Source organism: Macaca mulatta, chromosome 1 (genome assembly GCF_049350105.2).
Source record: "Macaca mulatta isolate MMU2019108-1 chromosome 1, T2T-MMU8v2.0, whole genome shotgun sequence".
Classification (NCBI taxonomy): domain Eukaryota; kingdom Metazoa; phylum Chordata; class Mammalia; order Primates; family Cercopithecidae; genus Macaca; species Macaca mulatta.
In genome coordinates, this window is record NC_133406.1 from 162,050,996 (window position 1) to 162,068,055 (window position 17,060).

Sequence of the window (17,060 nt, forward strand, 5' to 3'; positions counted from 1 at the left end):
ATCAAGAAGCTCTGATATACTTGTAATAAGTATTTCATAAAGAAAAACAAGCAGAAAACTTTGTTTTTCAGAAGCTTCAGTATTTCAGAAGCACAAACAGAAAAAAAGAAAATAGAACATTTCTGTGGGGTTAAAAAAATCAAGTTAAAAAAGTATCCTGAGTATAAGCAAAATGTAATAAAAGTATTCCCACACTGAAACAAATTCCAAAGATAAGTAACCACACAGGAAGGAAAAGAATTAAATTGGTTTCAAACTCCTTCTTTGTAGAAGTAAATGAAGAAAACAAAATGGAATAAGGTCAGCAAGGTCTTTAAGGGAAAATAATTTTGATATAACAACTCAATAATCAGCAAAATTATTGGCCAAGATAAGTACATTTTCGAACATTCTAGTTTGACGCCTCATCCTTATTCTTCACATTAAGAGTTTAATTTTATACTTTCAGAAATCAATCAAAATACCAAACATTAGAATGGAGACAGTATGATCAAAAAGAAATTGCAGAAATAACAAAGCCAATAAAACAAAATATCAGTCAAATTCTACATAATTTTTCAATTGTTTATAGTATGGTTATGAAACTTATTTTATTCAACATTTTACAAATTTTCTTGAATACTCACTGTGTGACATGTCCTGTATTAGGCTCTGCAAATACAATGATTAGCAAAGCAGACATAGACTATATTCCTATGGAACTTCCAAAAATGTCAAAAATAATTTTAGAAAACGGAGAATTTTCTAAATTTCTAAAATGGAAATTTTAGAATTTTTCTAAAAAATAACAATTCAAATCTAAAATCTAAATGTGCTGTTTCATTCCAGTACGGCCAAATAAGCTCCTATGGAATCAACCTTCACTCAATAGCTATGAACTCTGCCAAAAACAAAAACAAACACACTACCTGAAGACCCTGGAGAATAACCAAAAGCAGGAAAATTCTAGAGAATAATCAATTATTCTCTGGAAAAAAGGATGAGTTTCCTATTCCACAGTTTCCAGTCTGAAAACACACCCCAGTCTGTGCCATGCAGAGTAGCTAAACTCTGATACCAAACCCACAGTCTTTCCAGCCTGAAGAACCAGAGGACAGAGTTCTCCTGGAAACAAAAGAGCCAGAGAGGGGAAGCCCCAAATATTATATATAAACTCTGACCAAATCTTGGGCTGACCTTTGAACCATGCTTGTCTAGGGTAGATTCCATGTAACCTAGTTAAGGATAAAATAACTGGTATTTGAGCTGCTGTTTGAAGTTTGAGTCTGGTCAGGTTAATTTCCTGTTAAAACAGAAATATTAACACTCTTCAGAGGAATATAACAGAATGCAGAGTCTCCCTAACATAACATTCACAATGCCCAAGATACAATTCAATAATGTGCAATAAACAAAGAAACAGGAAACAGTGACTTGCTCTCAAAAGAAAATAGAATCAACAGAGACTGACTCCAGGATACAGAAATGCTGGAATTAGCCAAAAAGAACTTTATATTCTTAGAATATTAGGATATTATATCTTATTCAAATATGCTATTATATTTATTATGTTCTTATATTTTATTAGAATATACTCAGTATCCTTGAGAGTATAAATTTAGTAGCAAATTTGTACTGAAATCAAACAAACCAATCACTAGGAAAAAAATTAAAACTGTCAAAAAAATGCTGAAATAATGTCAAATCATAAAGCAACTAACATCCAAATTCCATTTTACTTATTCTAGTACCTGGAAAAATAAGAATTTCCCTACTGGTTTCTAAAACTAGAATAATTCTAATATTAAAAGTAAAAGAATAAAATAAAACAGGGAAATTACAGACCAATATAACTTTTTACACACAAAAATAAAAAGATTTTTTCCAAAAATATATACAAATAGCCAACAAGTGCATTAAAAGATGTTCAACATTAAGAAAATGAAACTCAAAGTACAATGAGTTACTATGACATCCACTAGAGCCATTATGATAAAATATAAATAAAAATAGAAAGAGAAAATAAAAAGTGTTGGCAAAAAAAATGTGGAATAATTGGGACACTCACACATTACTGTCAGGAATGGAAAATGGTGCATCTGCTGTGAAAAGGTTTGGTGGTTTCTCAAGAAGTTAAACAGAATTACTATATTACCAAGAATTCCACTCCTAGTTATATACCCAAAAGAATTGTAAACAGGTGTTCAAAAACTTGTACACAAATGTTCATAGTGGCATTATTATTCACAATAGCCAAAAGATGGAAACAGCCCAAATGTTCATCAACTTCTGAAAAGATAAACAAAATGTGGTATATTGATACAAATGAATTTACTCAGCTACAAAAAGGAAAGATGTACTGATACACGCTACAATGTAGATGAACCTTGAAAACCTTATGCTAACCAAAAGAAGCCAGACACAAAAGATGACATATTGTAAGATTCTGTTTATGCAAAATAACCATAATAAACCCAGAAGGAGAGAAATTAGTGGTTGCCATGGACTTTGGAGTGTGGGGAGTGACTACTGTTGGATATGGGGTTTTCTTTGCGGGTAAAAAAAAATGTTCTGTACAAGATGGTGGTGACAACTGCACAACGTTGTGAATGAATTGTACACTTTAAAATGGTTAAAATGGTAAATTTTATATTATGCAAATTTTACCACAATAAACAACAAATGTATCAAGATCACTGCTTTCTTATATACTTGTATATGTGAAAGAAAATAATATGATTATATTTAGAATAGAAACAAAAAATTTTAAAAAGTTAGAATAGGCCAGGTGCAATGGCTGATGCCTGTAATCCCAGCAGTTTGGGAGGCCGAGGTGAGTGGATCACCTGAGGTCAGGGGTTTGAGAACAGCCTGGCCAACGTGGTGAAACCCCATCTCTACTAAAAATACAAAAATTAGACAGGTGTGGTGGTGGGTGCCTGTAATCCCAGCTACTTAGGAGGCTGAGGCAGGAGAATCACTTGAACCTGGGAAGCGGAGGTTGCAGTGAGCCAAGGTCATGCCACTGCAGTCCAGCCTGGACAACAAGAGCAAAACTCCATCTCAAAAAAAAAGAAAGTTAGAATGAAAGTGTTATAAAACTAACACAACTAATTTGCCTCACTATTATGAGGAAAATTACAAAATTTTTATTCAAAACATGACTTTGATAATAAGATAGATTGTGATCAAGATAAGAAACACTCTATATTAAAACTGATAAATTGAACCCAAGTCTAAATAAAATGTAAAGATGATAATTGTACATAAAGCTAATACTAATTGTATGTAAAGATCAATAGGATAAGATAAAGGATCCAAAAATATCCAAGCACCTGTTAGAATGTTATATATACTAAATGTAGGAATTTAAAACAGTTTGCAGGAAGATCATTCAATAAATAATTTGAGGACAACTGGCTAACCATTCAATAGAAAATTCAGATCATTAACTTGCAAATCAAACCAAAGTAAGTCATAAATGTATTAAAACATAAATACAAATGATGAATGGGGAAAATTGCTAGAAGAAGAAAAGAGATAAATGCTGATATCATCTCAGCCTGAGAAAAGCATTTTTTAAACATGAAACAAAGCAGTAACCACAAAAGAAATTATTAATTCACTACTGTTGTAAACTCAAGTACTGAATTAAAAGGCAAACAATAAACCTGGAAAAGCAACTGCTTTTATAACAGTTTATTTCATAAGTATTTTTATATATCAGAATTATCTGTTCTTTGCTATCCAAAGAGTTCTTGAACATCATTTAGAAAAACACAAATACCTGTACATTCGTAAAAGGGATAATGCCCAACAACTGTAATAAAAAATGTTTACTCTATTAATCAAAGAATTAAAATAATGTATTTTCCCCATTAGCTAGGTAAAAGGATACATGTACCCAGAATACTAACAGTAGTTATCTCTGGATAGTGGGATTTGGAAGATTTTTTTTAAAACCTTAATGTGTAGTTTGCTATAATTTTTAACAATGAAATTTTATAGCTAAAGAAAATATTATATTTTTTCAAATAGCTTGGGGAATATAATACATGAAATTTAATATTCCTCAATAAAGGAGAAGATGTCTGTGAATAAAAGAAGGTCTCATCTTTCCAACAGAGTTCCTGAAACATGAGAGTGCCTCTCTTCACCCTCACACTACCGGCTTTCTGCTGCCCTAATTGCCTTGTTTTCACCCTTGCATTCTGTTTCTCCTTCACTCATGTGACTTTTATTTTTCCTTCTATTTTCTGGTCCACAGCCATGGTCATAAATGCAAGAAGCAAAATAAAGGGTGATATAATAACAATAACAACAAATATTGCTGCCACTGCTGCTACAACAATGTTCTTGCTGTGTATTTAGTACTTACTAATTCACCTTTGTGATCAGAGGTTCCTTCAGTATTACTAAGACATTACCTCCCTGACCTGCTACAAAGCAACGCCAGAAAAATACAAATAGCTATGTTTACCCCATAGTAAAAGTGGAAAAAGTAGGCAGAGGATGCATGTGGAGTTTGGAGAAGAGAATGCAAGGTCAAAGACAAAATGAAGGAGACAGAAAGCATGAGTCTTAGAATTTGTCTCAGGAATATTTTCCCAGGTCATGTCTCTGTCTCTATCCTTTACCCTCCACCTGGAGAGACACCCACCCATTTCCTCAGCAAAGTCTGCTGAAAGAGTAAATCAATGAGTAAATTATTCATGAGTAAATGAAAGCATAAATGAACTTTTTGGTTTTCTTCCTATTACTCATGTTCACAGCAATGTAATGATTTAATTGTTTTTCTTTATTTCTAAAACTTCCTTGGATTCTTAGAAAGTGTTAGAAGCTTTTGTAATGCTTCATTTCACCCAAAATTTATTTCTCTTCTATATCCTGAGTCACTTTCCTTATCAAAAGATAGTATAAAATACTAATTTGAATTATTAAATTTGTATTATCTAACTTAATTTTTCTACTACTCATATTTTATTACTTGAAAAATTTTTCTTTTAATATTAACCTGCTGTATTCTAATCCTGTTAAAGCCTGGCCCAAATACTAAAGAGTTTCTCTTCTCATTTTCACACTTCTGTATCTCCGGGAATTATATGCATTATTTTCTCATTGGTTCTTATAGCTTACATTAACTGACTTTCAATTACATTTATTTCCAGTAATTTTTCTTTGTAAATGATAGCCCAGAGAAATTTTTTCCTTTTCATAAGTTGTCACACATAATCCCATCCACAAACATTCATAATAAAATACCTGCTATTCTGTTGTAACAAAACACAGAATCGTTATATTTCAATTTCCTGCATATCTCTTCTCTTTTTATCTTATAAGTACAATTGTTTAAGGCCATAGACATTATGAACAGTTAAATTGCAGAGATTGTTATTCTAGAATCTAGAACATACATGTTAGATGCCCAATAAATATTTGTCAGATCAATAAACAAATAATAACTTATGGATCATCTAATTAGAAGTGACAAATCCCTTTTATAAGTCTCATTATTCATTTAATAAATAATTTTAAAGTGCCTTTGATCATCTCATTGACAAAATGATTAGCAGGCAAAATTATTATTTAATAGTAACAGAAACAACAATGAGAATAGTATAATAACTGAAGCATATGGTACTTGTTATATGTCAAACACTATTTTAAGTGCTTTACATACATTAATTTATTTAATTCTCACAACCACCCTATAAAGTGGGTACTATTACTACTTATTTCACTTTATTTTACTTATTTTACTTTGCTTTATTACTACTTAATTATGAGGAAACAGAGGCACAGAGTGGCTACAGTCACATGGTCAGGAAGTGAAAGAAACAGGACTTGAACCCAGATTCTTAAACCACTAAACTATATTGCTTCTTCAAAGGCCAATATCTTACATCTTTTGCTTCAACTAAATTATAAGTTCCTTGAAGAAAGATCTGTATCCTTTACTCCCTGGTACCACTCACAACTCTAATCTAATAATTAATATCTTACAAATTATTAGAATATTTAGGAGGTTAGCAGGCAACATCTTCACTTCTGATGAGATAGTGAAATAAGGACCTATAATTTGAAACTTGGAGTGGAAACATTCAAGTTTTCTGAAGCTATGAGCTTCTTCCTCTCTTCCTTTCTACTGCAACCAATCTTTCTTAATGGAAGAGAAAATGGAAAACATCTGAACTAACACAGATGATTATTTTTCATTGAGATGCTGGGCAGCATTAATACCAATAAACTTTTTGAGTATTTATGGATTTTCTTGTATATTTACTATGCACCAATCACTCTGTGATGAGATTTTAGGGAAGTCAAGTTACTTAATCTGACAGTACATCTGAGTATACTATGATTTTAATCACAGATAGGCACAATTGTCTTAGAGTAACTCTAAGGTCATAGCTAAGGAGTGGTGAGGCTGAGATTCATGTTCCCCGCCTGTACTCTGAATAACTACACTGTTCTCAAAGGAAGCCTTGATTTGGGACTATGCACAAAAACCTAAAATAATTCATTTTACGTAATCCAATTGTCTCTGTCTCCTTCACCATCACACCACAGCCACACTCCATTTCAGCATTCCACAGTCTGAATTTCATTTGGGATACAATAGCTGAGGAGGAGTGAGAAAAAACACCTCCCTACCTATGTAAAACCACAACTATATTCACTCTTCTATGGCATTAGCTGTATTACACCCAGAAAAGAGGACAGACAGGAGACAGGTTTACACAAGCTCTGATACAAGTATCACAAGACAAATTTATCCTATTGGATGAAGTCCTCTATGAGCACAGATAAATGACACTGATGTATCAGGTAAAATTGGGGTGGCTATACACGCCTTCCAAAACAAACGGAATGCATTTTATATGCTTCCTATAAAGATAAGTCTTAAGCAAATAAAGCTAAAACTGGCAACCCAAAGAGCTTTGGGACACATCAACATCTTGAATTGTTCTTCAAATGTTTTGGAGCTTAATAAAAAGCCCAAAACCCTTTAAGCCAGAAGATTTTTATATCCATGAGGGTATAAATTTAATACATGTTTCTTATTCGTTTACACTTAAGTCATTCAAGTAATGTTTTGTAAGTGTCGTCTCGATGTCTATGATATCTTTGGGCATTTTTATAAGTCTTTCTTCTTAAAAAAAAAAAAAAGGTCATGTTTTTCCAAGAGTAAGTAAATTTAAAATAACAAAGTATTCCAGATCACTGTGCTCATCCAAAGCAACAAATTCTTGTGTAGATTCTCATCCTGGCAATGTCTTTTAAAACTGGACTGACATTTGCCAATTTTACACTATACACTTTTATGGAGGGAGATAGTTTTATACTTAAATGAGCTCAATTCCATATACATAGCCTATACATAGCTCATATATTTATCAAATAATACTGTAAATCAATGTGTAATGCACTTTATATGCAGATAGTACATGAACACAAATAGATTTCTGAAAAGTTGTCCTAAGGTAGACTGTGGAGGCAATAGACTTCGGGGCAGAGATTTGCATGCAGGAAGCTTCCCAGGGGAAGAGTGAAGTGGGGAAGGAAGCAGGATTGGGCAGGAGAGGAGCTGCAATGCAGTTGCAAGGAAACTCCTCAACAGATGCCTCAGCAAGTCCTGAAACATGAATGGACCTTCAGAAATATCCCAACAAGGCAAAGGAACAAGTTCCCTGTATCCCCACATCCACCAGTCACTGCACATAGACTGACCCCAAGAGATAGGGACACAATCTTGGACAAAGCAGCTACTTACAGCTAAAGGAAATTTCCTTGAGAAAAGGAAGATCAGGGAGGAGTACCACAGTGTCCGCTAAAAAGGTCTGTCGGGATTTTTTGAGAATTAATCCGCTGTGAATATAAAACCTACCTAATCTTTTAGTCTGATAACAGTACAAATTAAGGCACATACATTCACTTAATCAGCTGGTAAAGACATGATGTAAGCAAGCCCATTTCAAATTTCCACATTTACCATAGAGCTTTCATTTTATGGCAAGGCACATGCAATATCTGGAGGTCTTTACTCAAAGTAAGTTCTCCTCTTGTCCCCTGACATTCTCTCAGAGATAAAATACTAATAAAAAAATACATTATGAAAAAAATGTGTGGCTGTAGAGAAAATAACAGTGTTAAAGACTCTGGGGTGAAAATAATCCAAATTTCTATTACCTAATATTTTCCTTTGCCTTTGATACTTCCCATTCAATACTTGATTCATTATCTTATTCATTCAACAAACATTGATTAATGGCTCATTATATTTGAAATTAAAACATAAACTAATAAGGTAGAGTAAAGCCACCCAGCACCATTTGGAATAACAGAGAAAACACATAAATAAATCATTGTAATATCATAAAATAAAATACCAAGCCTAGTATATCCATGAAATTCCTCTAGAAGCTGACAAAATTCCTAAATTCTCATTCTGGACTCAAACTTCAGAAAGTCCAAGATTCTCCAGGACACTACTTCCAACTTACATTCTTAGGGAACTCCTGAACACAGAATTTCTCCCTCTCAGACCTCTCCAGCTCGAATCACAATTCAAAGTACTAGAAGTATTCCCAGGGCCTATCAACCAGGTCCTGACCTCCTCAGCAGAGCTAATCCAAAGTGGAAATGAGTGTAGTCAACAACTGGGCCCTCCTTTAAGTAGGATTCCTTTGGCAGAGCCTTACTGACCCCAACTATATGCCAGGCACTGGTCTAGGAGCCGAACACAGAACCATCAGCAAGGCCCTTCCCTCAGGAGCTTGTGTGCTAGGGGCAAAAGCCCAGCAACAACCAGATAAACAGAGAAATGTGTATTATGTTATCACATCCTGCTAGGTCCTATGAGGGAGATAAAGCAGAGGAAAGGAAGACAGGAAAAGAGAACAGGAACTTTTTAAGATAGCCTGGCTAGAGGAGGGAATATTTGAGAAAACAGAGAAGAAAGAGGGAGAGAGTCACATGGATGTCAAGAGGAGAGTGTTCCAGGCAGGAGAACACCAAGGCTCAGGGACAGGAACGTGCTCCCTGATCTCCCAGAACAGCTCCTCTGCTAGCTATTGTTGGTCATTCACCCCATGGCACTTACTTCATGCTTTCCCCAATGTGAGAAAGCCATCTGAATTCCAATGATTAAAGTACATTAACATATCTCTAAAATATGTCTTTTCTGCTAGATACGAATTTTGAGTCATTTAGGTCTAAGTTACAAACTTCGCAGGAGTAGAACCCAGGTGTCATCAGTCCTGTATCCAGACAACTTCACTGCTGCTTCCACGTTCCAAACAGAGGGACACTCCCTCTTCACATAGAAAACTAGCTAAAACGATTTATGAAAATATTGCCTCTGAAATCAGCAGAAATCCAAGGTTAAACCTGAAAGACCTACATTCCAAGATCTAATATAAGACTATAGAACAGTCCATTTTGTTTGTTTGTTTGTTTGTTTGTTTGTTTGTTTGTTTGTTTTTAGAGTCAGGGGATACCTGTACAGGTTTGTTGCATGTGTATATTGCACAATACTGAGGTTTAGGCTTCTAATATCACCCAAGTAGTGAACACAGTATCTGATAGCTATGCCACCCACTAAAATCTCTCTTATTTGATCCAATGGCAATTGGTTAATTTTTTAAATTTGGGAAGTAATTTAACATGTGTGTATTTGTATATATACATACACACACAGGTATGTATGTACACATCTATACTTTTATGTATGTACCTAAATACATAAGCAATATACACACTACATATACACATGTACACATTTATATTGTACATGTGCAATTTTCCACATTATCTCTTCACTTAAAACATATAAACGTACATCCACTCACCATCCTTTGGGTATTGAGGCAAGTGCTCAAGACACATACATAGATTTCCATTACACCATTCTTAAATATGATGATGGGGGTCAGCCTTTCAAAGAAAATATTCTTCACTAATAGTCAAAATGTGTCATGCTACTCCATCATTTGTCATTAGCCCTTTAAGACCTGGTCATTATGAAGTCAATACCTTTAGTAATTTCAGGCAAAGTTCAATTAGCCACCCTGTTCTTTGATCTATATCTGACAAACACCTTAGTGACCAAACAATGTTTAACTATGTTGACTAGAAATATTAGCATAAGAGTAATCTTAGGAAAATCAAGCTCCAACTCTACATTTGCAAGAGAACACATTTCTTGGGTAAACTCACCTACATAAGAAATCACTTTGCTCTTCATGTACTTTATATTTCTCTTTCCATTCAAAATTATTCTGTATCCCTGAAGAGAAGGTAAAACAAACATATGGCCTTCCAGTAAAAGACAGCTGAAGTTTAATAGAGTCCCAGGTCTACCGTTGGTGATTAGGGAACAGATTAAAATTACCATTTGGTTTCAGAGTTTGCTTGGTTGTTAACCTACAAAACTCAGAATCCATATACTGGTCAATCATTTCCAATCTTTTGACATTCATACTACTTAAGTTACAGTCAACCAGTCAACAAGTATTTGTTGCTCTGCCAAATAGGTGAACTACACATAGCACTAATAATTAATTCCTTTTAGGGTTGCATATTCTAGAAGTGGAGCATTACAAAGAATCATTACCCATATAAAAGTAGAAACAAAACAATATTGAGAAAATGTTTCTCAAAAGTGCTGGTAAATCTCTTTTTTCCCCTTCACAATAGAGACATCAGGAGAATGTGTTCAAGATTTATTTATTAAGGAAAAGTGATTCATCTAGGAAGAACACGAGACAATTTTATAATTGCTGTTTCACTTTCAAAGATGTTTAGAATTAACTTGTTGCTAAATGGAACTGTAAGATAATAAGCATCGGTTGTAGTTTCCTGTATTTTTTGGTTAGCATTATAATTAAATGAATGTGAATGAATTAACTGTGTTTAAAAACTACAAAACCCAGATATTGTGAAAATTTAAGTAAATAACAAGTTATATTTTAAACAAATGTTATGTTTGTACTACATTTCTACATTTCAATTACTAGAAGGAGGAAAGCACATTTTCCCCTTTTGGAAAAATAAAACACATTATAATGCCACAAGGGATTTTTAGGGTAAGGAAACTATTCTGCATGACACTGTAATAGTGGACACATGTCATTCTAGATTTTCAAAACCCATAGAATGTACAACACAAAGAGATAGCCCTAATGTAAACTACAAACTTTAGTTAATAATAATATAGCAGTGTTGACTCATCGATTGTAACGAATATGCCACATCAAAGCAAGATGTTAATAATAAAGGTGATGGGTGGGAGAAGGGGAAGGGAGTATTTGTAAATTCTCTCTACTTTCTACTCATTTTTCTGTAGACCCAAAACTACTCAAAAAAGTAAAATAGAGTCTATTAACATGAGAGAGAATTCAAACATTATGATCATTTTACCTTTGTATCGATTAAAACTCAACAAATTCAAGTATCACCTTACTCCTTTCCTCCTTTTAGTGTATGTACCTCTACCTTTGTTCCAGCTTGAGACTTGAAAATGACTGTGAACACTGATCAAAGAGTGTGTGCAGATTTTCATTCAAATACAAATCCAACAATTCACACTTGATCAGAGAGAAAAGGCACATGGTATGAAATGGGGCATTGACCTGGAGGCTGTCACTATTACAGTGCATCTGTGGGAATCCAGAAGCTTGGTTTCAGAGGTATTTTTAAAAATCAGAAGCTTTTAAAATACAAGGTGGACAGGAAAATGATGGCTCAGTAATTAATATCTATTAAAATCCTCCTAGATGTGTGAGAGAGAAAAAGAGAAAATTTTCAACTGAAGTATTAGTACTGGATGTTATTTTGAGATTCTCAAGCCTGTATTTATATAAGATTATTTATACCTGTCTGAGGACCTTAACTTAATCCCCAAGGCACTTGTGTCCAGAACACCAAAGTTCTGATGAAATCTTTTAGTCAGAAATTTTCATGAAGACCCAAATCCCCACAAAAGAAGCCAGGAAGCCAAGAATGCTTAAAATAACTCAAAATATCAGCCCGTTAAGTAATACCTGTGGTGTATCTACTACCCATCTAACACAGAAATAATTTTCATGCCAAAAGTATTCATACGTTGTGACATAGATATATCAGTAATTCATAGTTAAAGAGAAAGTGGACCTCAGAAAATGTTCTGTAAAAAATGAAACTTTATTTCCACTAGGAAATATGTTCAAAATATGAATTACATTGTAATATTTATTCCAAACCGAACCAAAAATCCAGGAATGGAGAAATTAGGGGAAAACATCCATGCCAAGAGTCTGAAATGTTGCTTCCTTCCATAGTCTTGCAGGAGTAAGTCTATGACTCCTATTCCTCAAAGTCGAAATCCAGTAACTAAACAGAATTTTTAAGTTGCCTCAGAATAAACAAAAAACAAAATACAAGTGATTACCTCAGTTGTCCAGATTATGTCTCTCATTTATTAATGCTTCACTATTTCACTGTTCTGAGGTATTCTCCAGAGACACAACCTTCATTGTAAAAGTTTATTTAAACATTTTTAGCCACTTCTTTTCTCACTTTCTTTGTGTTTCTTTCACCACCCCCAAATTCATTTCAACTCATTCAGACTCATTTTTTAGTTTTAAAAGCTACTTTACTTCAAAGCTTAACTACAGAAAACTAAAAAAGCATTATACTCAGGAAATTTCTTTAGTCAAGTGACATACATTAACCTCCTCAAAAATAAACAATGAAGTGGTTCCAGTGTTGTTAGAAATGGTTTCTGTTATTCAATTCACACAACTACACCCTAATCACAGATCAGATTCTTACTGGGTTCACCCAAGTAATTGTCAATTGACAATAAGCAGGTCTCCAAAGGTTGACTTGCCATTGATAGACCCACTCTCCCGTTGGGTAAGCTCTTGTGACCTGGCCAACTCAGGAACAACACAAAAAATATTTAAATGACTTAACAATTCAAGAAGCCAAATTCAGGTTGTGAGGCAATAATATGAATAGTAATTTTTTAAATATTAGAAAAGTAGAACTCCCTTTGTAAAATAAACTCAACTCTGTCATAGAATCTGTCTGCAGTAGCAGCTATCACAAACTTTTATGTGTATCAAAATCATCTGGATCATTAATTAAAACTGTACTAGTGGGCTGGGCACGGTGGCTCACGGCTGTAATCCCAGCACTTTGGGAGGCTGAGGCAGGTGGATCACGAGGTCAGGCGTTTGAGACTAGCCTGACCAACATGGTGAAACCCCATCTCTACTAAAAATACAAAAATTAGCCGAGTGTGGTGGCGCACGCCTGTAATCCCAGCTACTCAGGAGGTTGAGGCAGGAGAATTGCTTGAACCCAGGAGGCGGACATTGCAGTGAGCCAAAATCACATCACTGCACTCCAGTCTGGGTGACACAGCAAGACTCTGTCTCAAAAAAGAAAAAAAAAAATTGCACTAGCAACAATTCTTGGGAAATCAGCCTGTTTGGAGCCTTGGAAAACTGCATTAGTAACAAGCACCTTCATTCTACCGGGTAAGATACAACCACTACCTTTGTCTTACCTCTACCTTTGCCTCACTTCCACCCCACCTGTATTGCTATCTGTGGATGCCCTCCCACTTCCCCATTGTTAGAGATGAGGGAAAAAAGAAAATCTTTGCCTCACTTGCTCGCTACAGAGGGTTTTGTTTTTGTTTTCTTTCATGGCATGTTGTCACTTCTTACATTATAAAGCAAAATGTTAGAAAGAGTCAAGGTCTTACTTATCTATGATAAATATGATTTTTGTCTTCTATCTGGAAAATGACATGATTTATGTTTGTTTCTAATAGCTTCACTTTAGCTTTCGTTTCCAAATTAAACTATTAAGCTATCACATATAGATGCTGGTTAAATTAAAATGTTAAATGAATGAAACAATAAGGGAGGAATCTCTGGCCTTCCTGCCAAAAGTACCACTCCCTGGACTAATGGCATTGTCCCTGTATTAGTGAACTACTGATTTCTTCACTTGAACTATCCATGCAGTGCACCTGAACTATCCAGCTATCTCAATTCAGCACCACCCTTTGCAGTTCTGGTCATTACATGCTTAGGAGAACCCAGTAGCTAATATGTCCTGTTTACAAGTTAAAAGTCCATGTAACTTTCTATCAAGACTTACTGCAATCTGTTCAAATGTTGTTTTATAGTTGGTCATTTTGTTCACATTTTAGAAATAATCATATTCAGTATATTAAAAATATGTAACTTCTGTTAGAACTACACTGCTTTGAAGCAGCTAACACTATGGTTAAAATTGTTTAGCAACACATTTCTTTCACTTCGGGGCTTGTGGGAAAATAACCATATGTGTCATATCCCATGTAATTCTACGCCAGAGCTGAGTGCTGAAATATATTTTGAGTAGGGGTCATTCTCAGCATTTAAAAGACCGAACTTCCAAACTAACAACTTTGAAAAAGATAACCTTGAATTGAATATGGATTAACACAAGAAAGCAGAAGTCAAAATTTCAGGCTCTTACCAGAAATGGACTCCAACAAATACAGGAGACACACATTATTGCCAGGAGCTGGATCACCATTTCCAAATGATGAGATCTGCCTTGTCTGTGCTGCTGACTTTTAAATTTAACTCTTAAAAGTGTAATTCCTGTGATTGCATTGCACAACAATGAAACACCAAGGGCTAAGAGCCCCAGAAAAGAAAACAGTAGAAGATAAAATCTATCTTCCCAGTCTTTGATGTCTTCTGTGTTGTAGAAACACCAGGTCCTCGACGCCTGAATTTTATAGTCTCGATGTCCAAGGATAGGCAGCAAAGCTATAAAAACAGCAAACAAGCACACACCACTTAACATCATTTTCACATGTTTGGATGTAATTTTCGTAGAATGAAATATTGGTTTTGTGACTCCAATACACCGCTCAATGGCCATCACACTGCCTAGAAGAAGGGGGCACAGACCGGAAAACACCATGCAGATACCAAAAATGCTGCAAAGGACATTTGATTGGTCAAAGCGGATCCAGTCTTTATCAGAAGCATATACAAATACTGCTATCGCTCCATTGATGAGATGGCCAAAGAAGTCCGTGATTACCAGGCCACTAGCCAAAAGCAGAAATGATGCCTTGGACTTCTGTCTAAATCTCTGATATGCCTTCATGAGAATGGCAATGGCAAGGCTGTTTGACAAGATTCCCACTGTCATGAAGATTACTGAAAAAAATACGGAAAGCCGATTTTCCGTCTGGCAGGTTGTGTTTGAAAGAAGCCCAGCTGCAGAAGACACTGGCTGTTTGGAATTGTTCATGGACATTGTTGTGGAGATAAAAGTCAACCACTCAAGTCATCTCCCTCTCAAAACTGTGCAAGCTTGCAGTCCAGACATCTGTAGGTTAAAGAGAGAGGAATTATGAACAACGCATTACTGCTCATCTGACGTTTATGACTGACGTGCCCCAGCACCCTGTGGTGGGATAGGTTTTATCTGGCCTATCACAAGCAAGGTTGCATCATACTGAAAGCAGCTCATATCTGCCTGCGGTTCCACATTTCATTTTCAAGGTGAAGAAACTGTCGAAATTGAGACCCCTTGGTTAACTTCTGTGGCCCCTCTGCAAATGAGCACCTCCTCCTGTATGTCCCCCTGACACATCACTGACACCTTATAATTTTCAGGTTTTACAAAATTGCTACCAAGATTAGATTTAAACCCAATAAGGTTTTTAAAATCATAAGTCTATTAAAACAAACAAAAAAAAAAACCTTTGTCCCCAAACTGCAGATTATTCCTCAGTTGAATGACCTCCTTGTCAGGCAGACATAACAATCTCCAAACTTTGGAAGGAGACTAGCAAGTTCATTGATGTTAAATGCAGATTTTCTGAATATGTTTCTAAGCATAAATCAAATAACAGCAAGCCACACACACGTTGAACCCATGAAAAGCAGAGTGGTGAGTCTCTAGGAAGGTTTTCTGGTCTAGCTGCCCCTGTGCAGAAATTCTGATTCGCCATAGGGAAGGGGGCGGGCCACGCTCACTGTGCACCTCCGCCAAGATACTGTCCAATTACAGCTTCAAAGTAGCAACATCCAAGGCAAAGTATTTATTTGTCACTCTTTCCCCTAGGGGGCTGAAGCCTGAGTCACAGACACTGGATACAGAAGGCCACAGCCACTCTGCTCCGAGCTAATTCGATTGGCGTTTCCCGAGCAGCTAGCTTTCCCGGAGGCTGGGAATTCCGGAGCCAGCCTTTCCTGCGCCCAGCCGGAGTGGGACTGCCTAGGCTGCCCCCAGGACGGTCACCTCCTCCAGGTCTTACTCACAGTTCGACTTTCGCCCGTTACTACCCCCGCCGCCCTTTGGCCTGGTCTCACAACATCCTCTCCAAACTGACAAACTCGCTGAAACTTTCTGCAATTGCTCAAACGCCAAAGGGCTGTTTTCTCCCTCATCCCGGCACTAGGCGTGAGGAGGTCCCCGGCTGACAAACACGAAGTGCCGCCCGCAGGGAACCCTGCAGCGGCAAGAAGCGGGATCTCTGCCGATTTCCCTCTTCTGAGACCCTTTCTACCCGGTCCCCACCCGAGCAGCTCAGAATGGGGACGGGTCAGCCCGAGTACCCTTCTTTCTCTGCGCGTCTCCCTAGCTTGGGGAATCTGGTCCAAACTCAGTGTCAGACGCAGCCGGCAGAAGCTGCGGCCGGGTGTCCCAGGGGGTGAGTTGGTTAAACCTGGGTCTGGATAGCATACGGAGGCCCATGCGTTGGGATCAGCCTCCGGAGGGGTGATACCTTGTCATCCCAGGCCGCCAGCCGGGCTCTCTGCGGAGGAGAAGATCGAGCCGCTCGGTGAGCCATGGCGCCCTGGGCCGCCGCCACCTCAAGTTCCACTGAGCCCAGCGCGGAGATCCTGCTCGGGCGCCGGCTGTGGTCCTGCAGCTCGTCCCCTCCGCGCACTCGTTCCCTTAGCGCGGAACCTGCCGGGCGCGCTCCGCTCCTGGGATCCCTCTGTACCTAGCTGCGCTGGCAGCCTGGGAGGGATGGGGCGCGCGAGTGACCTCCGCCTCTTCGTCTTCTC

General features: G+C 36.8%; 1 protein-coding gene across 1 annotated transcript in view; it reads right to left on the minus strand.

Moving 5' to 3' along the window:
- The window catches only part of PTGFR (prostaglandin F receptor), a 46,711-nt gene extending 29,885 nt beyond the window's left edge, over positions 1–16,826 (minus strand). Inside the window, 2 exon segments of the mRNA NM_001266439.1 lie at positions 14,500–15,369; positions 16,775–16,826. Coding sequence (NP_001253368.1) covers positions 14,500–15,297 — 798 coding nt within the window. The 5' untranslated portion in view covers positions 15,298–15,369; positions 16,775–16,826.
- Positions 16,827–17,060: the final 234 nt, after the last annotated feature.